The sequence below is a fragment of the Myotis myotis genome, unplaced genomic scaffold (genome assembly GCF_014108235.1).
Source record: "Myotis myotis isolate mMyoMyo1 unplaced genomic scaffold, mMyoMyo1.p scaffold_m19_p_9, whole genome shotgun sequence".
In the NCBI taxonomy this organism is placed as follows: Eukaryota; Metazoa; Chordata; class Mammalia; order Chiroptera; family Vespertilionidae; genus Myotis; species Myotis myotis.
In genome coordinates this window covers 2109893-2136980 of record NW_023416401.1, presented here as the reverse complement: position 1 = coordinate 2136980, position 27088 = coordinate 2109893, and the positions used below count along the sequence as shown (strand labels likewise).

The 27088-nt window shown below is 51.2% G+C and overlaps 1 protein-coding gene across 3 annotated transcripts in view; it reads left to right on the top strand.

The window, feature by feature from the left end:
* Positions 1–20009, top strand: part of AQP4 (aquaporin 4) — a 20517-nt gene extending 508 nt beyond the window's left edge. The window contains exons 1-5 of one of the 3 annotated variants that reach the window (XM_036323501.1): positions 1819–1909; positions 8498–8912; positions 10704–10868; positions 11149–11229; positions 15381–20009. In XM_036323501.1, the coding sequence (XP_036179394.1) occupies positions 1872–1909; positions 8498–8912; positions 10704–10868; positions 11149–11229; positions 15381–15659 (978 nt within the window). In that variant the 5' untranslated portion in view covers positions 1819–1871 and the 3' untranslated portion in view covers positions 15660–20009. Of the gene's footprint in view, positions 1–1818; positions 1910–1944; positions 2127–8497; positions 8913–10703; positions 10869–11148; positions 11230–15380 lie in introns of those variants that run through there. The other 2 variants (XM_036323502.1, XM_036323503.1) reach the window with 2 other exon arrangements.
* The last annotated feature ends 7079 nt before the right edge of the window (positions 20010–27088 follow it).

Here is a 27088-nt window from a genome sequence, read left to right as displayed (position 1 = left end):
GTCGAGAATCCATCAATACGTTGTTATTGTATTTCTAAGTGAAATCGGTTCTTCCAAATTCTCCAATGGGGAAAAATATTTTAGATCCCAAATATCATTTGGCTCTTGACCCAGGACACTTCAAAGCAGGTCCACTTAGACACTATAGTGAATCTTCGCCAGTCTCCCCACCTCCTCTCATCCCCACCGTCACCACGAACTCATTAGGGCTGCCTTCTCCCATTGTCACATCCTGAGTGCCCCGCTGCAGGCCACAGACAATCCTATTGGAGAGCTGTGTCCCTCCCCAGAGAAACGCCAGGCACCTCGCGGGGCTTGCTCCGGGCTGAAGGTGTGGCAGAAGCATCCGTTCTACCACCTGGAACCTAAAAAGGACAGTAAGTACCGCCCAGTGAGAAAAACTGCCTCCAGTCGGTGAAGGGTTAATCCCTGGCCAGCCATCAGCCCCTGCTGAGCGTGCTAATAAGTGTAAGAGCTGGTGCCAATGAGGGTGGCCCTTCCCTTGGTGAGAACAGGAACCGGGAACCAGAACCGCCACCCTTAGGAACTGGACTGTCCACACCTCCCACCAGGGCGGCGACCCGGCAGCCAGGAGAAAGGCAGAGGCTCTGAGAAGCTGCGCGGCCAAGTGCTGCTGGCACTTTGTGAACCGCTGCCGGAACCGCCATGCGCGGGGAGCCTGCTAATGAGCCAGGCCGCAGTGAGGGCACCGAAGAAAAGATCCCCAGCGGCCAGCAGCCTCGGGAGCCCGGGCCCCCGTGGCTATGACCCTGACCACGGGCCTCACCCACGGGGAGAACCCACGGTCTTCCTTCCCATGCCTCGCGCTGAAATAGACTCTGATCTGAAATCAGATGAAGAGGCGGGGCCGGGAGGGGGACGGTCCCCCAGAGAGATGTGAGCGACCATCTCCTGGTTGGGCTGAGCAGTACTTCCTAAATGGTCATTGTCTTATTGAAGAGCAAGTAACTAACTCTCATAGAGTAAGAGAGCCCTGTATGGGCCGTGATGACTGACTCATCAGCAAAGGGCTATGATGGTTCCAATTCGAGGTGCCTGAGGCCCATTTAAAAAGCCCAGTTAGGAGAGGCTGCCGCCCATCCTCAGGCCTGAGGGCTCACCAGCACCGCACCGCTGGCCGCTGGCCGGAGTTGCCTTCAGGCCCAGCAGCCTGAGTGATGGCGAGGGCTCCACACATGATGCAGTCAGCCCTGTCCTCGGGTTTCTAGACATTAACCCCCCACGGCTCCCAATGGCTGTGTCCCCACCAACTGCTATCTGTCTTCCTTTGCTACTTCTTCCCCACAGTTGTTAGTGTAGAACCCAGGTCAGCGTCCCGCAGACGCCCCGGTTCCTGCTTTTATTCCCTGTTGTCCTGGCCAGGCGGGCCAGGCTGCGGACAGACCTGCGTTACCGTTTGTGCTTAACATGCCGCTCCCTTCTCAGATCAAACACTTCACATAAACGCCAGCGGCTATTTTGCGGCTCAAAAAAACGAAGGCGCTGCGGCCTCTCAGTTCATCTCAACGGCTGGCAGGTGCCATCCGTGGTCTCAGAGCTGCCCAATTTCAACTGCAGACTCACAACCGACCAGTGCTTTGTGGGGGCGGGGGAGAGCGCAGACAAGGATTTGGGGGAGTCCTGTGGTCAAATGGCCAGCTGAGGAAGCGCAGCGTCGCCGGCTGTGTTCCTGAAGGCCCGTGCCCACGGGGACCAGGGAGAGGAGAGCTCTGCCCAGTGCGAATGGCACTGAGCGGTGCCACGGGCAGGCTCCCCCCTGCCCTCCCGGCCCAATCAGACCAGTCCCGTAATCTGACTCCGGGCACCAAGCGGCGGGCGGGCGGGCCGAGCGCACTCGGCGGGGGGAAGGCATGAGCGACAGACCCAGACCCGCGGCCAGGCGGTGGGGGTAAGTCCTGCGTCGCTAAGGGGACACCGCTCCGGGCCAGACGCGGGGACGGGCGGCCTTATCAGAGATCTGGGCCTTCTCCCCGGAATGCAGGCGGAGACTGAGCCTGAGCGCAGGGGCTAGGGCTGAGCCCCGAGCGGCTCACAGGGCAGGGAGCGGCTGCAGGAAAGGGGTGCAAGCTGACACCTGGGCAGCACGGGACAGGGACCCGCTGCAGGTAGGGCTGCCGCAGCCTTTTTCATCAGTGAAATGATTGCTCAGGGGCTCGGCCGCCAGGAGCAGGCCGGCTGGGTGTCGCTAGAAGGAAAGGCGCCCCTTTCCGTGCGACCCGGGCACACCAGCGAGCCCCTTTGTTCTGGGGCAAAAGAAGCCAAAGGAACGGTGCTGCTCCGTGCAGCGCTGGGGACGCGGGGGACACTGACATGGCCGCAGGGGGCTCGGCCGCGGGGGGAGCTGCTGAGGCCACAGGTGTGGGTGCGCTGCCAGGACACTTGGGCGGCCGGTCGCTGGGCCCTGGGCGGGGATCAGACTCTGGGTTTTGAAAGAAAGTTAGATGCGCCGTCAGCAGTTTATTTATCTGTTTGGTTTTTGTGGGTATTTTTTTCTGATGAAAATTTAAAGCTGGAAGAGCAACTGAGTTTCTGAAATTAGGTCCCTGGAGAGGTGGACGGGTGCCTGAGAGAGGGGCAGGGAGAGGGGAGCTGAGAGAGGAGCAGGGAGAGGAGCTGAGAGAGGAGGAGGGAGAGGGGAGCTGAGAGAGGAGGAGGGAGAGGGGAGCTGAGAGAGGAGGAGGGAGAGGGGAGCTGAGAGAGGAGGAGGGAGAGGGGAGCTGAGAGAGGAGGAGGGAGAGGGGAGCTGAGAGAGGAGGAGGGAGAGGGGAGCTGAGAGAGGAGGAGGGAGAGGGGAGCTGAGAGAGGAGGAGGGAGAGGGGAGCTGAGAGAGGAGGAGGGAGAGGGGCTGAGAGAGGAGGAGGGAGAGGGAGCTGAGAGAGGAGGAGGGAGAGTGGCTGAGAGAGGAGGAGGGAGAGGGGCTGAGAGAGGAGGGAGAGGGGAGCTGAGAGAGGAGGAGGGAGAGGGGCTGAGAGAGGAGGAGGGAGAGGGGAGCTGAGAGAGGAGGAGGAGAGGAGAGGGAGCTGAGAGAGGAGGAGGGAGAGGGGCTGAGAGAGGAGGAGGGAGAGTGAGCTGAGAGAGGAGGAGGGAGAGGGGCTGAGAGAGGAGGAGGGAGAGGAGCTGAGGAGAGGATGAGGGAGAGGGGAGCTTGAGAGAGGAGGAGGGAGAGGGGAGCTGGAGTGAGAGAGGAGGGAGAGGGGAGCTGAGAGAGGAGGAGGGAGAGGGGAGCTGAGAGAGGAGGGAGAGGGGAGCTGAGAGGAGGGGAGAGGGGCTGAGAGAGGGAGGGAGATGGAGCTGAGAGAGGAGGGAGGGGGAGATGAGGATCTGAGAGGAGAGGAGCTAGGAGGAGAGGAGAGGGGAGCTGAAGAGGAGGAGGGAGAGGGGAGCTGAGAGAGGAGGAGGGAGAGGGGAGCTGAGAGAGGAGGAGGGAGAGGGGAGCTGAGAGAGGAGGAGGGAGAGGGGAGCTGAGAGGAGGGAGAGGGGCTGAGAGAGGAGGAGGGAGAGGGAGAGGGGAGCTGAGAGAGAGGAGGGAGAGGGGAGCTGAGAGAGGAGGGGGAGGGGAGCTGAGAGAGGAGGAGGGAGAGGGGAGCTGAGAGGAGGAGGGAGAGGGGAGCTGAGAGAGGAGGGAGAGGGGAGCTGAGAGAGGAGGGAGAGGGGAGCTGAGAGAGGAGGGGGAGAGGGGAGCTGAGAGAGGAGGAGGGAGAGGGGGGCTGAGAGAGGAAGGGGAGGAGCTGAGAGAGGGAGGGAGAGGGGAGCTGAGAGAGAGGAGGGAGAGGGGGCTGAGAGAGGAAGGGAGAGGGGAAGAGCTGAGAGAGGAGGGAGAGGGGGAGCTGAGAGAGGAGGGAGAGGGGAGCTGAGAGAGGAGGAGGGAGAGGGGAGCGGAGAGGAGGAAGGGAGAGGGGACTGAAAGAGAGGAGGAGGGAGAGGAGCTGAGAGAGGAGGGGAGAGGGGAGCTGAGAGAGGAGGGAGAGGGGAGCTGAGAGAGGAGGAGGGAGAGGGGGGCTGAGAGAGGAGGAGGGAGAGGGGCTGAGAGAGGAGGGAGGGAGAGGGTGAGAGAGGAGGGAGAGGGGGAGCTGAGAGAGGGAGGGGGAGAGGGGAGCTGAGAGAGAGGAGGGAGAGGGGAGCTGAGAGAGGAGGAGGGAGAGGGAGGTGAGAGAGGAGGAGGGAGAGGGGAGCTGAGAGAGGTCGAGAGAGCGGAGCTGAGAGAGGAGGAGGGAGAGGGGTGAGAGAGGAGGAGGGAGAGGGGAGCTGAGAGAGAGGAGGGAGAGGGGAGCTTGACGAGGAGGAGGGAGAGGGGAGCTGAGAGAGGAGGGGGAGAGAGGGGAGGCTGAGAGAGGAGGAGGGCGAGAGGGAGCTGAGAGAGGAGGAGGGCGAGGGGAGCTGAGAGAGGAGGAGGGAGAGGGGAGCTGAGAGAGGAGGAGGGAGAGGGGAGCCTGGAGAGGAGGAGAGGAGAGGGGAGCTGAGAGAGGAGGAGGGAGGGGGAGCTGAGAGAGGAGGAGGGAGAGGGGCTGAGAGAGGAGGAGGAGAGGGAGGAGCTGAGAGAGGAGGAAGGAGAGGGGAGCTGAGAGAGGAGGAGGGGAGAGAGGGGAGCTGAGAGAGGAGGGGGGAGGAGGGGAGGGAGGTGAGCGGGAGGGAGAGGGGAGCTGGGAGCGGAGGAGGGGGAGGGGGGAGAGAGAGGAGGGGAGAGGGGCTGAGAGAGGAGGAGGGAGAGGGGAGCTGAGAGAGAGGAGGAGGGAGAGGGGAGCTGAGAGAGGAGGAGGGAGAGGGGAGCTGAGAAGGAGGAGGGGAGGGAGGGAGCTGGAGAGGAGGAGGGAGAGGGGGGAGCTGAGAGAGAGGGAGAGAGGGAGGGAGCTGAGAGAGGAGGAGGGAGAGGGGAGCTGAGAGAGGAGGAGGGAGAGGGGCTGCGAGAGGAGCGGAGGGAGAGGGGAGCTGAGAGAGGAGGGAGAGGGGAGCTGAGAGAGGAGGAGGGGGGAGGGGCGTGAGAGAGGAGGAGGGAGAGGGGGCTGAGAGAGGAGGAGGGAGAGGGGCTGAGAGAGAGAGGAGGAGGGAGGAGGGGGCTGAGAGAGGAGGGAGAGGGGCTGAGAGAGGAGGAGGGAGAGGGGCTGAGAGGGAGGGAGGGGAGGGGGGCTGAGAGAGGAGGAGGGAGAGGGGTGCTGAGAGAGGAGGAGGGAGCGGGGAGCTGAGAGAGGAGGGGGAGGGGGAGCTGAGAGAGGAGGAGGGAGAGGGGGCTGAGAGGAGGAGGAGGGAGAGGGGAGCTGAGAGAGGAGGAGGGAGAGGGGAGCTGAGAGAGGAGGAGGGAGAGGGGGCTGAGAGAGGAGGAGGGAGGAGGGCTGAGAGAGGAGGAGGGAGAGGGGCTGAGAGAGGGAGGAGGGAGAGGGGCTGAGAGAGGAGGAGGAGGGAGAGGGGAGCTGAGAGAGGAGGAGGAGGGAGAGGAGCTGAGAGAGGAGGAGGGAGAGGGGAGCTGAGAGAGGAGGAGGGAGAGGAGCTGAGAGAGGAGGAGGGAGAGGGGATGAGAGAGGAGGAGGGAGAGAGGGGAGCTGAGAGAGGAGGAGGGAGAGGGGGGCTGAGAGAGAGGAGGGGAGAGGGGAGCTGAGAGAGGAGGAGGGAGAGGGAGCTGAGAGAGGAGGAGGGAGAGGGGAGCTGAGAGAGGAGGAGGGAGAGAGGGGCTGGTGAGAGGAGGAGGGAGGGGAGGGGAGCTGAGAGAGGAGGAGGGAGAGGGGCTGAGAGAGGAGGAGGGAGAGGGGAGCTGAGGAGAGGAGGAGGGGGAGGGGAGCGAGAGAGGAGGCGGAGGAGGGGCTGAGAGAGGAGGAGGGAGAGGGGCTGAGAGAGGAGGAGGGAGAGGGGCTGAGAGAGGAGGAGGGAGAGGGGCTGAGCGAGGAGGAGAGGAGAGGGGAGCTGAGCGAGGAGGAGGGAGAGGGGCTGAGAGAGGAGGAGGAGGGGAAGCTGAGAGAGGAGGAGAGGGGAGCTGAGGAGAGGAGGGAGAGGAGAGGAGAGGAGAGGGAGAGGGAGCTGAGAGAGGAGGAGGAGAGGGGAGTCTGAGAGAGGAGGGAGGGCAGAGAGGGCTGAGAGAGGAGGAGGGAGAGGGGCTGAGAGAGAAGGAGGGCGAGGGGAGCTGAGAGAGGAGAAGGGAGAGGGAGCTGCGAGAGGAGGAGGACGAGGGAGCTGAGAGAGGAGGAGGAGAGGGACGCTGAGAGAGGAGGGAGAGGGGCTGAGAGAGGAGGAGGGAGAGGGGAGCTGAGAGAGGAGGAGGGAGAGGGGAGCTGAGAGAGGAGGAGGGAGAGGGGAGCTGAGAGAGGAGGGAGGGGCTGAGAGAGGAGCAGGGAGAGGGGCTGAGAGAGGAGCAGGGAGAAGGGATGGGGAGCTGGGGAAGGTGCGGGAAGAGGGTGCAGCAGGGAGGGGCCTCTCCCAGGGCCTCTGTGACCAGTGGCCGCTGCTGCTGAAGGGGGACCTGCCCACCGGGTCCTGGGCTTTCTGCTCTGTCGCTTCCTCTTTCCCACTAACTCCGGCCATGGCCATGGACGAGCGGCAGGTACCAGCACCTTGCCCCTGGCCATCGGGCGCCCTGGCTGCAGTAGCCACGGCGTCCCTTCTCTTCCCATTTGTGAGTTGTCTGCCTTCTCCCCTTGGGGACGTTTGTAATTCTCTCCCAGGGCTGCTTTGTCTCTATTTTCTCCTCCTCTGGGGAGTGTGAGGTCCTGGCCTCCCCACTGTGTTTTGTTATTACAGGGTTCATTCAGAGGGTTCCCTGGGCAGCGGGCTTGGTAAGGGCGGGCAGTCCCCTCCCCCTGGAGCCTCCTGGGCTAGGACAGGAAATGAGGGTCTCTTTCCAACTCTGCAGGGAGGCTGAGTTGAGCTCCTGAAGGTTGAGTTCCCCTGGCCCTTTGTCTCCGGGGACCCCAGGATTGGTGTGGGGGAGGAGGGTCCTCTCTCACTGGCATCTCAGGAGGCAGCAGCAGGACCGCAGCTGTTGGAACACTCGGCCTCCTTGCTTAACTTCTCATGGCCCCTGCGATTGGATTCTGCTACCTGCTCGCCATACCTTAGCTCTTGCTGCTAAAACAGGCAAAGAATAAGGGCAAAAGCCTTGAAAAGTGGAGATATGGGGTGATTTCCCCAAGGGGGATCCCATTCATTTCTCTCAGTATGTGGCTGGCTTCCTGTCCCCAAGCCCGCCTCCCCAGCTCAGAAGTCTACAGGCAGGGAGAGGGGGTTCTGTCCCAGGAAGGGGGTGTCTTCACTCCCAAGGCTGTCTCTCTGCTCCCACCACCCCTCCCCCTCACCCCACCAGCACAGGAGCGCCCCCGGGGGAGGCCCCCAGGCTGTCCTCCAGGGCCGAGCAGGAGGGGTCACCAGGAAAACTCCAGAGAAGCCCTTCCCTCCCAGGCTGTGTTTGCAGGGCCTGGGTGTCCCTCTCCCGCCCTTGGCCCCCAAGCTCCGCCTCCCTGGCTGTCCGCCCTGGGCTGCCCCTGGAGAGGGGCAGGGTGCCTGGGGCTCTGCTGGCATGGTCCAGCTTCCGGATCCCTTTGGGAGTTTATCTGAAGGGAACATCAGGGTGAGAGGGTCCAGCACAAGGAGGGCCAGGGCGCAGCTTTCCCAGGGGGCGGGGGCTGCTGGGCCACCTGGGACGTGGGCAGTGGGGGCTCTGAGCAGATGGCAGCTCTGTGTGTCCACTTAGCCACTGCTCCTGAGCCTGGGCACCGCCCTGAGCCTGGGCACCGCCCATGGTACCACTCTCCCTGTGCTGGCCTTGGAGAGGCTCCCCTGAGGCCTGAGTTTGACACATCAGGGTCCCAGCGCTCGCTGTTGTCTGGACAGGAGCTGTGCTCAGTGTCCCTGGGGCCACTCCCTCGGGCTGGGGAGCAGGAGGGGGTCCCGGCTCTTCTGAGGCCCTGGGGATCCTAAGCCCCTGCCTGTCACCAGGGGATCCCTCTCCCAAGGAGCCTGCCTTCTGCAAAGACAGACCTCAGCATTCCAGCTGCCCAACAGCCCCCCTAATCCGAGTCTCCCATCCATTCGCAAAATGCCATTTTGAGCAATAAACTGCACACCTGGAGGCGGCCTCCTGCTTTAGTGCTTTCTGCTCAAAATATAACCGACCAGGAAAGGCCCAGTGACGCTTAGAGCTTGCTGGGGGGGGGGGGGGGGGGGGGGGGCACGAACTGCAAAGGAAATGCATCTGACTCTCCATCTTTCCGGGCTTTGATTTAGACGTTTGCCTTTCTGGTGACAATTCTGATCATTTTCCAGTGAAACTGGAGTATCTTTTCGTATCAAATCGAAGGAGACCCGGGCAGCAATCCATTGAGCATCCGTCTAGGGGACAATTACTTGATGGCAGGGATTTCCCGGAAGCAATCTTTGTGGCACGCATGTGACCCGGGGGGCTCCCCGCAGTGGAGCAAGCCCGCGGGCCCGGTGCCCCCTGGATTCGTGAACCCAGGCCGCGTAGCTTCTGACGCTGATTTCGTTTTCTTTTCAGCAAGTGCGGGCCTTGGTGCAGAAGACAGAGCGTCATGGTGGCCTTCCGCGGGGTCTGGACCCAGGCGTTCTGGAAGGCGGTCACGGCCGAGTTCCTGGCGATGCTCATCTTCGTGCTGCTCAGCCTGGGCTCCACCATCAACTGGGGCGGCGCCGAGAAGCCCCTGCCCGTGGACATGGTCCTCATCTCCCTCTGCTTCGGCCTCAGCATCGCCACCATGGTGCAGTGCTTCGGCCACATCAGCGGCGGCCACATCAACCCCGCCGTGACCGTGGCCATGGTGTGCACCAGGAAGATGAGCCTCGCCAAGTCTGTCTTCTACATCGCGGCCCAGTGCCTGGGCGCCATCCTCGGGGCCGGCATCCTCTACCTCGTCACCCCGCCCGGCGTGGTGGGCGGCCTGGGGGTCACCACGGTAGCCTCTTTAGCTCTTAGTTTAGTTTTGTTTTTTTAATTTTTATTGTGGAGAGTATTACATGTTTCCCCTTCCTTCCCCCTCCAGCCCGCCCCCACACCCCACCCCAGGCCTTTAGCACCCTATCATCTGTGTCCATGGGTTGTGCCTATATGCATGCAAGGTCTTTGGTTGATCACCTCCCACCCACCCACCCCTGCTTTCCCTCTGAGAGTCCACACTCTGTTCTATGCATCTATGTCTCTGGATCCACTCTGTTTGTCTGTTTATTTAGTTCATTAGATTCCACATATGAGTGAGATCATGTGATGCTTGTCTTTCTCTGACGGGCTTATTTCACTCAGCGCGATACCCTCAGGTCCCGCCATGCTGTCTCAGGGGTCAGAGAGCCTCCTTTTCACTGCTGCGTAGTATTCCGTGGTGAAAATGTACACCATTCGCTCTTATTTTTATACCAGGACTTCAAGCTTCTTGCGGACTCTACTCAGTGACACCCTGGGGCATGAGAGACCTTCCTAAAATGGCTAATTTATTCTCAGGGCATTTCGGATGATTCATTTTGAGCTGATTCTGGCAACGCTGCATGCATCCATATGAAATCCTTGTTTGCTATTAAGTGACTTGAAAAATTACTGTCTTGATGGCACAAAATTTGTGTGGGTTTTTCCCTCTCTCTCTCCCACACCAGTGACGACACCAGCTATACATTTAGCATAAGACACTTTTATTACCATTCGTTGGTTCACTAGCAGAAGAAACAATTTGTTTCTTGCCATGTTTGTGAAATTTTAAATGATCTATGTTAAGGGTCACACTTAAAAAAGTACGTTGGCATTTTGAACCTAGCTTGGCTCTTAGCTGGTTAGGATTATCATCTGTTAGCTCAGCACCAGAGTTGATTTAAAACACACACACACAGGGTTTAAAATTTAATTGAAATATATTAATTAATTTAAATCTAATTACTGGATTTAATCATTTCCTTATAAAATTACAAGACTCTCAAGAAACTCTTTTATAAGTTAAGTAGAGCAGTGGCACATTTTGCTTCCCTTGTAGAAAAAAACACTCAGCACAAACTCCTGCTTAGTCATTGTAAGAGTAATTAATTACCCGTGATTGCCCCAAATGAGTGGAAATTCATGCCTTCTTTTGGGGGGGACAGGAGCAGTGTCTCAGTTGGGAGTGGGGTGGAAGACTCAGCCATCAAGTTGTTTTTTTAATTACAGTTTCCATTCAAGATTCTTCTGTATTAGTTTCAGCTGTACAGCAGAGTGGTTAGACACTCATGTACTTTACAGAGTGGTCCCTCTTGTATTTCAAGTACCCACCTGGCACCATACACAGTTATTCAATGCTAGAGGCCCGGTGCACGAAATTTGTGCAAGGGGCTCGGCCCTCACGGCTTGCCTCGGCCCTCACAGCCCCGGCTTCGTCCAGAAGGTCATCTGGAAGGACGGCCAGACGGTCATTCAGCTGTCTGGTCTAATTAGCATATATACTTTTATTATTATAGATTGTTGACTCTATTCCCTGTGCTGTCATTTAGATCTCTGTGACTATTCAGAAACTACCTATTTATGCTTCTCAATCCCTTCACCTTTTCACCCAGTCCCCACCTCCCCACTCCCACCCCCCACCCCCGCCACTGTCAACCGTCAGTCTGTTCTCTGTGTCTCTGAGTCTGGCTCTGTGTGAAATCGTACGCCCACCATTGCTTTTATTCACAATGCCGTGTCGCCATCGAAAATGCATTCCTGCTTCAGCTCAGACGGAGTGCTCTCCTTCTAGGTTCACGGGAATCTCACTGCGGGCCACGGTCTCCTGGTGGAGCTGATCATCACCTTTCAGTTGGTGTTTACTATTTTTGCCAGCTGTGACTCCAAACGGACTGACGTCACTGGTTCCATCGCTTTAGCAATTGGATTTTCTGTTGCCATTGGACATTTATTTGCAGTAAGTTTCCAAGTCCATTTGAATAATTGATCCATTTCATTTAGCCTCGCCCTAGAGCTGGCCTGAAAATGTTGTGTTTAACAGCTGTAGTCCTTTACACTCCAGCCATGTCTATCCCTTCTCGGTGATGATTTTACCAACTTTTCCACGAGGATGTCGATATGGCAGTGAGCATCTTGATAGTGCAGTTAGCACTGCAAATGGTAGCAAATCTCAATGAAGGAGACCTGTCAGTAGACCTGTTAACCAAAGCCTAAAGTTGCTTTCTTTTTCCCTGCAGATCAATTACACCGGTGCCAGCATGAACCCCGCCCGATCCTTTGGACCTGCGGTGATCATGGGAATCTGGGAAAACCACTGGGTAACTATTGTGTTGAGGACAGTTACCCAGGGAGCTCTTTATTTTTTTCATTGTTTTTCTCACTCGTTTCTCGTACTTCCTCCCAACCTTGACCCCCTATTGATTACATTTTTCATAAGAGAGACTAGCGCAGATCCGTAGCAAAACATCTCCTCTTATATCTGCTCTGAGCCTCAGTAATAGTCTTTTTTTTTTTAAGCGCTGCTCTGGGCGCTGTGTCTGACAGCCGACGGCAGAATGCGCTGCACAGGGAGGTTGCCTGTGTGGAACCAGTTAAAATCAGGACAGTGGAGAGGAGATGGTTTTTAAATAATTGAAAGTAAAGCTTTCCTGGCAATAACAGAAAATACACTTGCAGAAAGAAGATGAAGGAGGAGAAAAGAATGAAATGCTTAAAAGCACTGCCCATAGCAAAAACAGTTATCTTTTTTGTTTACAAAAGCGTGAACCCAATTAATAGGATGCAAGTTGGAAGCATCTGAAGTGCAGACGGCGAGGACTGAATGGTGCAAACGTTTACGCTGTTATCACCGGAGCCTCAGCCGGAAAAATAAGTGACTTTCAGGAAAGGCCAGCTTTCAGCCCCGGCCTAGCCTACCTGCTGATGCACTGGCGGTGCTTCTGAGAGCGGGGTGCCCGTTTTCAAATATCACAACCAATTTTATTTTTATTGTGTCTTACAAAAAGGAATGCTAATTCCTTAAATGAATAATGTGGCAGCTTTGCGGCCACTCACACACTAACTTACAATAAGCAAAATAAATAGGCATGAGAGCCAGCCTCACACGGGGTAACTCTTATTGTCACTTACATGTTGTGAGTGCTGTTTTACAACTTTCCGTTTGTGAACATAAAAGAACGTCACTTGTGTTTTAGTCTCGGGCACGGGGTGGTTACTGGCCCAGTCACACCACTCAGCCACAGTCTACACTGCAAATGCGGAGAAATGGCACCCGGCGATGAGCATTCGGTTCTAAAGAAGCACACCACGTTTTTACAGGAAATCCACACCATTGACCTGTGAGTCGGTGTTCAACAGCGAGAGTCAGGACTGAGACAGGCAAAGATTTTTCAACAATACTACCCATCAGATTGGTTATTTTGCCACTGATACTTCTAAATCTGTGCCTCAACATATCTGCCACACCAATGGGAATGGAAATTTTTTATGGACAGTATATAGATCTTATGAAAAGCATACAACTTTTAGTTCAACCTAACCTATTAAATTCAAACTATTTTTTATAATTAAAATTTAGAAAAATGACAACTTTCAGTTTAATTTATGAGGACTTTAAAATGCAGGTGAAAATATGTTTTTATTAATTACTTGTTAGGTGTGGTAAACTAGTGATGATTTAAAGAGTAGGAAAATTCTTAGCTTGTTGATTGAAACAAAGTTTCTCCCTGTTATTTTATAACAAACTTACTCCTACTGAAAGTGGAGTCCAATGGTGTGTGAAATTTAGAACTAAGTTAAAGTATATCTGCAGATAGATAGATAGATAAATGATAGATAGATAGATGATAGACTAGAAGTAACACCAAGATAGTAATGACATTATTTTAGTTTTCTTTTTTATACTTTTCTGTATTTTTTAAGAATAAAATTATTTTCCTTTATAGCTTTTAAAACATTAAGACTTTGTTTTGAAATAGCAGTTTGAAATTCAGATCTGTCCATTGTTAGCACATGCAGCTAGATGCCTTGGTCATAGGTGTTCTGGGGGAAGTGTTGGGATTAGTCTCTAGTCTCCCTGTGGGACTTGTAGCTTGTGGAGTAAATATATCCAAGGAGATCTTACCAAAGGAACAAAGAGTAAAGACAGTCAGAGGGGGGGGCTCCTTTGAAAGCCTGGAGAAGGTGCGCTCTCACACGGGTTCTTTCATGTTGGAGAAGAGAAACGTGGTTCTTGTAACCGCTCTACCCTGCTCCCCTGTTAAGTACGTGTGTTCGGCTTTAGCTTAAAGATTGGATTCTCTTTAGATTTTGCAGTGAGGGTGCTGATATCAATTTTCAGAGAGTGTTTTAAGCCAGAATCATTCGTCATTTTTTTCCAATGAGAAGACTGTACAGTGGAAACAATATCATAGCTCAAAGGAGTGGTGAGGTCCCAGCTCCGCTGGTTGCTAGGCACGAACTCTGAGGCAAGCCCCTTGCCCTCTCAGAGAGGCGGTTTTCTTCCTGGCCAAATGGGAATTGTAATTACATCTATAGCTCGAAGGGTATCGTTGGGGTTCAATGAGTGGATATGAGAAAAGTACGAAGTACAGCTGGCTCAGAGACAGTGCCCAGGAAACAGGGTTTCTGTTGCCCACGTAAATCTCTCTTTTTTAAAAAAAAAACAAAAAACTTTTTAAATTTTTTTTTTTTATTGAAACAGAGAAGAAGAGAGGGAGAGAGAAATAGAAACATTAATGATGAGAAAGGATCATTGACCGGCTGCCTCCTGCACGCCCCCTACTGGGGATCAAGCCCGCAACCTGGGCATGTGCCCTTGACCAGAATCAAACCTGCGACCTTCAGTCCTCAGGCCAATGCTCTATCCACTGAGCCAAACCACCTATGCCCGTGGTCGGCAAACCGCAGCTCGCGAGCCACATGCGGCTCTTTGGCCCCTTGAGTGTGGCTCTTCCACAAAATACCACGTGCGGCGCACGTACAGTGCAATTGAAACTTCGTGGCCCATGCGCAGAAGTCGGTTCTCGGCCTGGGCGAGTCTATTTTGAAGAAGTGGCGTTAGAAGAAGTGGGGGGTGTCGGTCAGTCGGGCGACGGGAGACGCGCGCAGGTGGCTGCAGGATACGTACGCAGTGTCGGGGAGGTGCACACGATTCATGCAGGAGTGAGGATGGGAGAGTGGGAAGGGGTCAACCTCAGCGAACATACCTCAATCAGATTGAGGACGTTTTTAGCAAAGGCCAGCTTAGGAGTACCCTAATTAAGTTAATAACAATGTACCTACCTATATAGTTTAAGTTTAAAAAATTTGGCTCTCAGAAGAAATTTCAATCGTTGTACTGTTGATATTTGGCTCTGTTGACTAATGAGTTTGCCGACCACTGGACTAGGGCAGCCCACGTGAATCTCTCGAACGGATGTCTAATATTCCACAGCCTACATGTGCTCTAAAGCCGATGTTGATGTTTATCCCAAACTCAAAACTTAATTTATTCTAGACACAGAAGTGATATGATAAGAGCTTTCATTTATTGAGTTAAAATCCCTCTGGACTTGCTTGCTCATCCTCAGCTAACCAGCATCCGTGAACTCGGTCCAGGGTTCTTCTCCACGTCACCTGGGAAGGAAGGGCAAGCAAGCACTCTGCGGGAAGAGTAACGGAGGAACCGGGAGGGTGTTCATTAATCCCATCACCACACGCTAGAGAGGAAAAGCACGTGACATGGATGGAGGTGACTTACTCGCATAGCCAGCCTAGACACATGCGCCTTCAAATCATTTAGGAAACAGGGAAAGGGGCAGGTTACTGTGCAACCGGAACTGTTCAGTATTTACAAGCACGTCATTAAGTTTCAATCCATTTCCATTCAATCCTGCACCCATGAGGAAGGTGTTCTATAACCCCACTCTGTCGGGGAGGAAATGAAGGTTTAGGAAGTGAAGTCGCTGATGCCAACACGCACAGAAGCTGGGCGGGGAGCTGAGAGCCCATTCGTCATGCTGCGCCGGACAACTGCAGCTCCCGGTGAGGAGATCTGTGCCGTGACTGTGAGCAGCAGGAAGCCGGTGTGAGGTGGCATTAAGAAAACCAGAAAAGCACTCGCCGGAACCTTTTTCTGTGTTAGTGGAAGAATTCTTATATCCGCTTATATGCAGTCTCACCAGAGAGGAGCTACCTGTACTTCAGTGATCATCAGAAAATGCAAAGAAAGTCATTCATGACAGGAAAAGAGAAAACCGCCTTTTCTTGTTTTCTGTTCAAGTGGCATTGAGAGATGGCTCTCTGGCACGGATTTGATGTATTTTCCTTTATTCTGTCCAGTTCTTCTCTTTTCCATACCGCGCCCCGTTACCCATGACCCGCACATGACCCTCTCTTAGCTTAAGCCCGCTAGGTTCTATCTGCGGGAGTTGTTCAAAGGAGTGACTTTTCTCGGCGTGAGTTCTCTAACCCTCCCTCTTCTCCCCAGATTTATTGGGTTGGACCCATAATAGGAGCCGTCCTTGCCGGTGGCCTGTACGAGTATGTCTTCTGTCCAGATGTTGAACTCAAACGTCGGTTCAAAGAAGCCTTCAGCAAAGCCGCCCAGCAAACCAAAGGGAGCTACATGGAGGTGGAGGACAACCGGAGCCAGGTAGAGACCGAGGACTTGATCCTCAAGCCCGGAGTGGTGCACGTGATTGACATGGACCGGGGCGAGGACAAGAAGGGGAAGGACCCGTCGGGAGAAGTGCTGTCCTCCGTATGACTAGAAGATGGCACTGAAAGCAGACGCGAGCCCTTAGAGCTGCCCTCAGAGGTCCTCCCGCCCATTAAGGAAACAGACTTGTTATAAAGTAGACATGTCTCATGTCACGCTACTCAGCCTAGCTAACAAGTATTTCATTATTTACTAAGGAGGAATGGAAGAAACCTATTGTGAATTCCAAATCTAAAAAAAAAGAAATCTTTTACCAGTATCCCCAAAGCAAATATGCGTCTAGTGTATCTACTTGCCACTCATTAGTAATCAATTTAAAGTGCGTATCAGGATCTGGTTAAGTCTTGCTGGACAGAAAATATAGGCAAACCTATCTGCTTATTCCTCCTCGACCAGGAAACTGGTATCGTCAATTCTCATTTGAGTATTTGTTCCATTAAATCAAGTTTGTCAGTGGCAAAGTACAGTGCGTCACAGTCATGCGCACTCAGAGAGGAAATACAGCAGGCTCTTATTATGAGCAGTCCCTTCCTTACAAACTACCTCGGCAAAAGGATACATTAACAAGGGCCATTGCTAATGGACTATTTCCATTTATATTTCAAATACCAAACTTTAACCCCAAACTCCAATTCATAATAGTCCTTCCTCCTCCTCATGCCTATGAGAATGTGAACTAAAACCCAAAATGGGAAGAACGTTCAGAAACCCTATATATGTGTTAGCTCTAAAACATCCAAATCGTAAGAGACATCTATTGAGATTCAGAACAAACCGATTTGTGAGACCTTATGAGGGTGGGAGGAAAGAACCATCACACAGAAACCATAGGAAAGAGGAAACCTGAATTCTGGTATCAGGTAGTCGTTCTGTTTTCAGTGCACATCCTCAGATCCAACGTGTGGGGGTGACAGGCTACGCTTTTAACCTAACAACTTTGCTTACTTTTTTTTTTAATTTATTGGCAAAACTAGGGGTTTTGTTTGTAACTTTGGTTATCTATAGATAAACATTAGCCAAGACCTATTTTTGATAACAAGAACGTAATAGGCGAGTTTGGGCTTTTTGTTGACTAGTAAGCTCTGTCCGTTCAAGAAGGTGTGACCTGGCCCCGCCTAGTCCCGGCCTCTGCTGCTGTCTCACTTCTCGGGGGATGCGCTGATCATGGTCGCTGTGGGTGCAACGATATCTTAATGAGTGAACACGCGTGAGAGACAAGGACCAGCGTGGCTGTCAAATAAAAGGGTGAGGACAGCAGAGCGTCCTGTGTTCAAGGCCGAGTAGATGACAATCCTTCGCTAGTAGGGATACTGCACATAACCCAACGCGCTTTTTCAGTGTTTTCCTTACTGACTTGTTTATTTGTCAAAGTAGTTTGTTTTTTCCTGTGCTGCTTGGCCTCACTGTCAGTAGAATGGTCTCTGCCAGCCCCAGTTTCTATCATCTTAGCCGGGCAGGCCAGCCTTTATCTTAGACAGAACGCTGCAAACGGCACTTCCACTGAACAAAAGCCCGTCGTGCAGCAAAATGCGATCACTGCGAAGAATGGCTTGTAAATAGCTGATCATCAAGGGCTTTCTTCTCGCGCACGCAGTTCCAACTGTGCGCCGCATCTCAGCGCTAATGCAGCTGTGTCTGTAGCCGTGAGATAATGGACCACTATTAAACCTGATTCTCTTCGGTGCTAGGAACGCGACACGTGCTAGGACTGCGAGGTTCCCAGGCAGTCATCACCCCAGTGCTGTGCCCGGGAGGGCCACTGGCATTTTTTAAAATATATTTTTATTGATCTCAGAGAGGCAGGGAGAGGGAGAGATAGAAACATCAATGATGAAAGAGAATCATTGATCGGCTGCCTCCTGCACGCCCCCCTTCTGGGGATGGAGCCCACAACATGGCATGTGCCCTGACCGGAAACGAACCCTGACCTCCTGGTTCATAGGTCGACGCTCAACCACGGAGCCACGCCGGCCCGGCCACTGGCATTTTTTGCAGCAGGTGCCAAATCCCAGGCCCCTTTCTCAGGGTGTGGCCAACCACACCCTCTGCAGGTGATGCAGGTTGCTTCCTGTTTGGGGAGCATCTATAGGAACTAGATGCGATGCTAAGGATGCTTCACGCCAGCCTTCTTAAATGTGTGTGCGATACCACTGACGACTTAGAATCGCTGGTGGTTCCGCTCAAAAGGTCATTTGCAAACATCTCAGTTCAAAAATGGGCTAAGAAGGACAGCGAAGCAGATCTCCCCAGCCTCTTACAGCTCATTGGCTCACCATCACTTTACTCAGCCATGTTTTACCTCTTTTCCACGCACTTCCGTTAGGCATCCAGTACGTTAGTGCTGAGGAAAAGCATAAATGCTGTCTTTGTACTTCGTTTTCCAGCAGCTAACAGAGTGGCTGGCACATAGTAGGTATTCAAAGCACGTGTTAGTTAGTAAAAATATATACATTTCCCAGGGGATGTGAGAACATGAATAATTTCCTCTTAATCTTTATGTTGTTCCATATTGAATAAAAGCATGATTTCACGGACTACTAGGGGAAGGTCATAGAAGTGCAAAAACCATCAAGTATGTTTGCGCAGTCCACCTTTTTGGAGACCTGAAAGCTGTAGCCCTTTCTCCCTGCGTATGAGCCAGCACGGTTTGCGTTTCACTCAAGGCTCTGCCCGTGAAAAGGAAGGAGGTTGTACCTTCCTAATGACACCGCTGCAGCAGGGGTCCAGGCCTCGTGGATGGCTCCAAAGTACCCACGTACCAGGCTATTTTCCTTTAATCCCTTCTTGTGCTGCTCCCAGGAGAGCGCCCCTGACAGATACACAGAAAGGAGATGAGAGCGAAAACGCTGGAAGGACATAAATGAATTACACCCCGGCAGGAAACGATGCGGCCGCCGCTTCCCTTCGGAGAAGTACGGCAAGCGCCCCAAAGGGCAAGGTGGTCCCAACTCTGAACGTGTGCACAGTGTATCAGAGAGCGCCCACGGGAAGAGTCCGCTGTTTAAGCTTTCAGCGGTTTCTTAAGAAGCTGAGGCTCAGAATTCGGATGAAGGTTTTCATTGCTGAAGGACAGCATTTCCTTCCAGGAGTCCTAACTGTCCGCCCTGGAAGGAAGTATTCTCTGGCACCGAAGGCGTTGCCCAACTTTAAGATTCCCACGCTTTTTGTTCCTGCCGTTTGAGGTTTTGCATTCATTCTTACACTTTCTAAGATCTGACCATTTTCCTAATGCAGTCGGTGGATGCTGGCTAGAGCTGCCGCTCAGTCTTGAAGATTTTGCAGGAAGGACAGAAACATGTGAATAAAATAGATGATGGTGTTAAGCTGCCTGATTAATTACTAGATTAATTACTAAATAGCAAAAAAAAATTATTCTTCTTGGGCCCTGAAACCAGGCAACTCACTTACGGGTTTAAACTCCAACATGACCAGGAAAATTCCAAAATAGAGGAGCAGATGCAAACGCTAAAACTGATTCTGGCGAGGCCCTTGGCTGCAACCTGTCCCATTATCCCCACTTGCTGTCAACACTGGACAAAGAAATCACCTTTGTGACCACTGAAGAGGGCATTGGGGGCTCGAGAGGGCCCATGTCGAACGGCATAAAGCCAGTATAATTCTCATCAGGAGCTCTATAGAACATGCACCTGCAGAATATCTTATACCTGATAGTAATAGTTATTCTGTCTCCCATGATATGTTTGTAGCATCAAAAGTATTAGGAAGATGTGGTAACTCTCTGGAAAGTATAACAAGACACATTCTTCGCAGCACATTTTCTCTCTTTGCGTTGGGATTGTGGTACTTCACAGGTCACCTCAAACAGCAGTAACTTTTGAAGCCCATAATTTTCCTAAAATACCTGGAAGACATTGAATTCAGGCCCAAAACATGTGGCTGCACACATTCACAAAATAACTATTGCTTATAAAATACATTATCAAATAAATGCTATAGAACATGTGGAATAATTACTTCAGTAAATTTAAGAGCCATTATAGTGATCCCAGGCGTGTTACAATTCAAGAGCTAAAAAAGTGTACTTAATTTATAGAACCCATTGGGAGATATTTCTAGATTCTCTTCAGGATTAATTAAATACACAGGCAATTTATGAAAATATATAAACAATAGTTGATCATGTTTACGACCCAAATCACAATGAAATTGTAATTCATGATAAACTGGTGAGAATAAACTGAACATATGGTTATAGGCACAATCATTTATTAACGGAAATGTTATTCCAACGTTCGAGCTAATGTTAAGGAGATTTAAACTGTAATGTCTAATATTCGGGGTACTCTATTAAAGTATTAGCATTGTGGTTGATTTCCGTGAACTATGTTGTATCTCATAATACTAAGCTTGTGAAAATAAACATTTTAATGTTTTAAAAGGTAAGCATGGTGCTTGGTGATGTTTGAAAATTCATTCATTCATAGACTATCAGCTAACATGACAACGAGTCTAAAAGTGAAGACAAACAACTGTGACTCAAATGAAGGTGCTATTGCCAAGTAGCTGATCCATCCTCAGGTCCTGCCTATGCAGATGGATAATAGGTGCCGTGAGTACTGGCTTACCCCCTTGAGTCCTTGGTTTGAGGGGCTCCTCAATTTTAAGAGGCTATAGACCCTCAGGGAAGGACTGGGGACAATCATTCTTGTCATGTACAACCCATCGACGAGTAGTAAATGGTGCCTCGGGAGCCAGGTGGGCATGAACCTCTCTTATCGCATTTGTCACATTGGAGGACAATCGTTTGTGTAGGTCTGTCTTCCCTTCTAAGTTCTAAACTCCTTGAGGGCCAAGACTTTGTATTATTTATTGATCTCCCTGAATTATGTTGCATCTCATAATACTAAGTATGGATCCCTAGGCTTGACATTTCCCTTAACAAATGCTCATTTCATGAGTGAATAAAGAACTTCAGGGAACATCTAACAATGAATGGAAAATGCCACATAGTGCTAAACTCCAATCCAGTTGGTTTTGCTGTTATATAGGCACTGGCTATATATTTGAATTCTTATAATTCCATTTAGGAGCCTGAAATTAGCTCAAACACTAAAGAAAAATAAAAGGAACGTGCACAAAAAGAATGAAATGCTAATTGGATTTCTAAAATGTATACCTAATGTGTAGGCAACAAGACATGTTTTCATTGCTATATTTATACAGTGGCCAGATGTTAGATGAAATTTAGCTCAATGAGCATTTCAGTAAGAAAAGCATTTTAACAAGCATGGGAGGCTAGAGATATAAATGTCAGCCTGGTTTTAGATAATTATCCTGCTTGGAAAATGTCCAAAACAATATGCCGTCCAAATTAATTCTTACTGTTTTTTAGTTTTTCTATCTCTTCACTCCTCAGGCTTAAGAAGACATTGAGGGCCCTAAAAGGCTGAGCTGAATTATGCTGCTTCCACATGTACAGAAGCTGCTGAGAAATCATGACATTGATGTTTGTAATCTTTGTGCATAGCACTGTGATGGTACATAGCTAGTGCTCAATAAATGTGAGATGGATGGATGGATGGATGGATGGATGGATGGATGGATGGATGGATGGGTGGATGGATGGATGGATGGATGGATGGATGGATGGATAAATGGGTGGGTGGATGGATGGATGGATGGATGGATGGATGGATGGATAAATGGGTGGGTGGGTGGATGGGTGGATGGATGGATGGATGGATGGATGGATGGATGGATGGATAACTGTGTAGATGATAGATAGAAGAAGCGGTCCAATCTGGAGGTATTGAGTTAATCTGTGAACAGATGAAAATCATACCCTATATTCCTTCTTCCCTTATAAGAGCATTGGCCAAGAATCAGAATGGTAGACAAGGAATGCATTGATTAGAATAATTATCAATTACAAGTATACATGTGGGTCTTTAGGCTGTATACTAAATATTATTCTCAATCATTTTATCTTGAAGGCTCAATGTGAGATAAACATTACTATCATTCTCACTTCCAAACATGAGGAAACCAAGGGTCAAGGAGATTAAGTGAATTACCCAAAACCATACATAGTGGTAAAGCAAAAACTGGAACCCACATCCCAATGAATCCCAATCACTGATATGATTCCCCTACACCACACAAAGTTCTCCCTCATCTATCAACCTAATTCCCCATTAGACATGTTTCCTTAAGTAGCAAGAACTATATCCAGCTGTACTAGGGGGATCCCTGTTAAAGCACAAGGAGCGATAAATTAAGTCCTACAGGCCTGGGACAAGTGTGACTGGGCCAAGAGGACAGGGCTGCCATGGCTTTACTTTAGGGAACTTTGGGTAATTTAGGGAAATTTTTATTGATTTGTTTAGGAAAATATTATATAAAGTCCATTATTTAAGATATGATTCATTTAGTCCAGAAAAAGAGGGTTGCAAAGTTTCTGGTAAGATCTTCTGCATCCTATCTAATAAAGAGGGAATATGCTAATTGACCCTCATGCCATTGCAAAGATGGTGGCGTCCACACCCAATAAGGAAGGAATATGCTAATTGACTGCCCCGCCCTCAAAGATGGCAGCGCCCACAGCCACAAGATGGCAGCGCCCAGTCCCCTCAGCGCCCCAGCTGCCCAGGGCTGTCCAAAGCTCAGGTAACCAGGGCCGGCTGAGGTTTGCGCTGCTGGCAGTGGCAGCAGCAGAGGTGTGATGGGGCATCGCCTTCCCCTGATCACTGGGTTGCCTCCCGCCCCTGAGGGCTCCCAGACTGTGAGAGGGGGCAGGCCGGGCTGAGGGACCGCCCCCACCCCCGCTCCAGTGCATGAATTTTCATGCACCAGGCCTCTAGTTTCAATAATAATAACAACAACTTTCAATTATTGAACACTTATTCTGCATCAGACATGTACTTTACACAGTGCACTCATTTGTCGTAGAAGCTGCATGAGGCAGCTACTATTATCCCCATTTCATAGGTGAAGAAACTGAGGTCCAAGAAGGGTAAGTCACTTGTTGAAAGTACAAGAGCTGTGCGTGGGAAGGTGGGATTTGACCCCAGACAGACTGTCCATAGCCACTCCACTGCTAGCCACTGCCTTGTGTTGTTTCTCACCTGTGGTGCCCTAGGTGTCGCGTGCTCCAGCTTTCATATCTGTTCTTTCCACACCTTGACTTTTGATATCCCGTGGAGATTGCAGTTGTTTGAACCTCTCTGTTTTCCCGACTCAACCTCTGATTATCACTGTGGCCACCTCAGAAGGAAGATTTAAATATTCAAGTGCAAATGCCATAAAGATAAACCAGCTAAGCTTACAAAGTGTTTTTGAAAGGGACTTTGAACAGCCGAGAAAGCTCTTTCTTTAGTGAGCTGGGGTCTTTCAAAAACCTCTTATACAATAGACCTTCTACTTTTTACCTCAGATTTCCTGGCTGGTCTTTCATTTATCAAATTTGGCAATTTCTCTTTGTCAAATTTGTAATATGTATTTTAATTCTTCTTTACCCATTAATCACCTAATCAATATATATGTTTGAATACATATTTTGTTCAGGCTCTATAAAAATTCTTAATAAGTTATATTTACTTATTAAATATTTATTTTATTAAATAAAATATATTAATAAGGGAATCAATAAAATGGTGTTTGGCAACAACCAAGCTAGTCTATAATGACTTACCCTACATGAGGCAATAAAGTGTACAGACTGTATTTTTTTTTAAAATCCAATAAATGTACTTTTGAGTGGGCCAAATTATAATATGGTTAAAATGGCAACAGCTTTTGGAAATAATAAGATAGAATGACCATGGCCAGTACTTTCCCTTTCATTCAGTGATGAGAAGAGAGACATTTTCATTTACAAAATAGAACTGAACACATCCAGTACCTCCCTGTTTCCAAACTATAGAACTGTAGATTAAGTCCCCAACTATTTTGACTCAGACTCTCAGAAAATAAAAATCTTTAGAAATATAGAGATGTACAACCAATGTCTGTGAAAATCATTTGCTTAAATTTTGCCCACACCCCTCCCCCCCCACCTCAGAGGAGAAATAAAGGAAAAGAGGGAGAGAGGGAGGAAGGGAAGGAGGGAGGGAGGGAGGAAGAGAAGGAGGAAGGGAGGGGAGGCAGGGCAGGTGGGTCAGAGGGAGGGAGGGAAGGCAGGTGGGTCAGAGGGAGGGAGGGAGGGAGGGCAGGTGGGCTAGAGGGTGAGAAGGAGGGCAGGTGGGCTAGAGGGAGGGAGGGGAGGCAGGTGGGTCAGAGGGAGGGAGGGAGAGCAGGCAGGTCAGAGGGAGGGAGGGAGGGCAGGTGGGTCAGAGGGAGGGAGGGAGAGCAGGCAGGTCAGAGGGAGGGAGGGAAGGCAGGTGGGTCAGAGGGAGGCAGGCAGGGCAGGTGGGTCAGAGGGAGGGAGGCAGGGCAGGTGGGTCAGAGGGAGGGAGGGAGGGAGGGAGGGAGGGAGGGAGGGAGGGAGGGAGGGAGGGCAGGTGGGTGGGACCCCTCATTAACAGCAAAGTGAGTGGAGAGGGGCTCCCAGGCTCCTGTCCCACCCTGGGCAGTTGCCCAGATGCAGAGAAAGTCCCTGTGCTAAGTCCCCGTGTCCTCATCATCCTACATTGAAATCAGTGCCCCAAATAGAACTGTCCAATGCACAGTCTTCAACAAATGTTTGTCCTCATCTCAGTTTTAATTGTCAAAATGTCAAGCTAACGGGAAATTGGGCTCCTTCCATGGAATAAAAGGACACTAAATATTTATTTTCATCAACAAATACAACATGAAAACAAGAGGGCTAGCCTCTAAAATTTATTTACTCAAAAAAGAGAAACCATGAGCCTAAATTTTCCGCTCACGGCTCCTGGAAATGATTCTCCATACTAAGCTACTGCAGAGTTTCAATGTCAAACCTATCACAAAAGATGTGGGTTTTATCTTGTTGTTTCAAAGGCCCGTCTTGTGGAGAAGTCTCAGAACCGAAAAACAGGAGCGGCTGAGATCTCTCTGGTGGCCGGCAGTGAGGCAGGGTTGAAAGAACTCGGCCTTTCTCGGCTGAAAACAATTCAGCCCCGTGGTGTTGGTACACTGCGGCTAAATCATTCATAGTCTTTGAACTCTAATAAAAAATTCTCATCAAACAATGATGACATTTTCATTTCATCAAAGTTTAATCACAAGAGTATTGTAATTCTGATTTTCTTCACCTCGGTTCAAATTGAAAGTAATTGTCAGACGTCATTTTAATCTAACCATTACATCCCTTCTTACAAGTTCCCTCTCCATTATTACACCCATTTTGTTCTCTAAAAGGCTTGTCTCTCTTTTTTTCTATTATTCAATCAGTTTTAACAGAACTTCGTCGCCCACTTACAAATGGTACACTTAGGGCTCCTTTCAAACGCGTTTGAGCTCACTAATGAGCACGAATGGAAGATGTTTCCTGGAAACACTGAGAGACACCAGCGGTAATAAATTCTGACTGTGGGGTTGCTGGATGTTGGAAAAACACTTACTTGTCCAAATTCTTGGTTGTTTAAAAAAAAATTTTCTTTGCAAGTCCTAGCCAGATGGACTTGAAACACACAAAAGCAGAGAGTAGGTAAACGCCTGTGTGGGTTCCTTCCGCTGACATTTTGGGGAAATAGCTCTGCCTTCCATGAAGCGTCCTGGGACCCGGCTGAGAGGTGGAGGCCAGGTCACCCCAACTGAGGCCGGGAGAGGTGGGCCCCCGGGATTGGAAGTGAGTCCTGACCCCCGCTTCCAGGGAAGGATGCAAAGCCAGCAGCCAAACCCGAGAGGACGTGGGCGGGAGAGAGGACGCGCTGTGCCCTCTGTTTTCCGCATCAGGCCTGTGTTACTGTCAGAACCAGAACGGGGAAGGAATGGTGTATTTCTAGAGACCTAAGAAGTCTCACCGCGACAGGGCCGAGGGGGACATGCTTCTCAGATTCTCTATTTTCCTCTTTGTCATAGTCTAAAAATAGAAACTTTTGTTGCCAGGCAGCTAGTAAGCGTTGTCCACCAGGAACGCAGATCCTGCGACTCGAGTCGTTCCTGCACCCTCTCTCTTTCCATTCCATCGGCCTCCCTCCTGGGCTCCTGCTACTCAGAGATGGCACCTCCTGTGCCGTAGCAGACGCTCCCCTCGCAGGCCTGGTCGGCCTCGCCTGCTCCTCACATGTAGGCGTGGGGAACAAACTCTCCACACGTGAGTGTGGGGCTTCTCACAACCTGAGCTTCTCACCAACGGGAGCTTCTCACCAATGGGAGCTTCTCACCAACGGGAGCTTCTCACCAACAGGAGCTTCTCACCAACGGGAGCTTCTCACCAACCGGAGCTTCTCACCAACCTGAGCTTCTCACCAACCTGAGCTTCTCACCAATGGGAGCTTCTCACCAACGGGAGCTTCTCACCAACTGGAGCTTCTCACCAACAGGAGCTTCTCACCAACCTGAGCTTCTCACAACCTGAGCTTCTCACCAACCTGAGCTTCTCACCAACGGGAGCTTCTCACCAACTGGAGCTTCTCACCAACCTGAGCTTCTCACAACCTGAGCTTCTCACAACCTGAGCTTCTCACCAACCTGAGCTTCTCACCAACGGGAGCTTCTCACCAACCTGAGCTTCTCACCAACCTGAGCTTCTCACCAACCTGAGCTTCTCACCAATGGGAGCTTCTCACCAACGGGAGCTTCTCACCAACTGGAGCTTCTCACCAACCTGAGCTTCTCACCAACCGGAGCTTCTCACCAACCTGAGCTTCTCACAACCTGAGCTTCTCACAACCTGATCTTCTCACCAACCTGAGCTTCTCACCAACGGGAGCTTCTCACCAACCTGAGCTTCTCACCAACGGGAGCTTCTCACCAACCTGAGCTTCTCACCAACGGGAGCTTCTCACCAACCTGAGCTTCTCACCAACCTGAGCTTCTCAGTCAATGTGAGCTTCGCTGCAGGGCGACCCGCCTGGCAGTTTCGGGGAGGAAGCCTGATTTCCCACCTCCCTCTTGGGGATTCCCATCCCTAGGGACTCCTGGCCTTCAAGACTCAAGAAGAGCTGCAGGGGTTCTGTTCCATGTCCCAGGCCTGCAGTCAGCCCTCTGCCCCTGGCTCACAGCAGGAATGAAGATGGGTTCCCCCGCCTTCCTCCCATGGGAGACACTCCTGCATCTGTGCTGACAAACTCAGAACATGGAGCCGCTCACCACCCTCTCTGTCAACCTCTAGACTTCCCAAGTAAGAGTTAGACCCTGGACCACGGTAACCCACATTCCCAAAACGCACAGCAACTCCAAGTGATCATATGAAAGGCTGCGGTGGAGTGTGGTATTCCCTTCCCATCTTACCCCTCAGGTAAACATTGGGGGCTCATAACCCCATTTCCTACAAGGAAATCCTCTGCAAACCCCTCTTTCCGCTCTACAGACCCAGGCAGCCTCATCAGGAGAAGGGTTCCAGCCAGGGAGCCGGGCTGGGGCATCCATCACTCACAGGCTGTGTCAGGTGG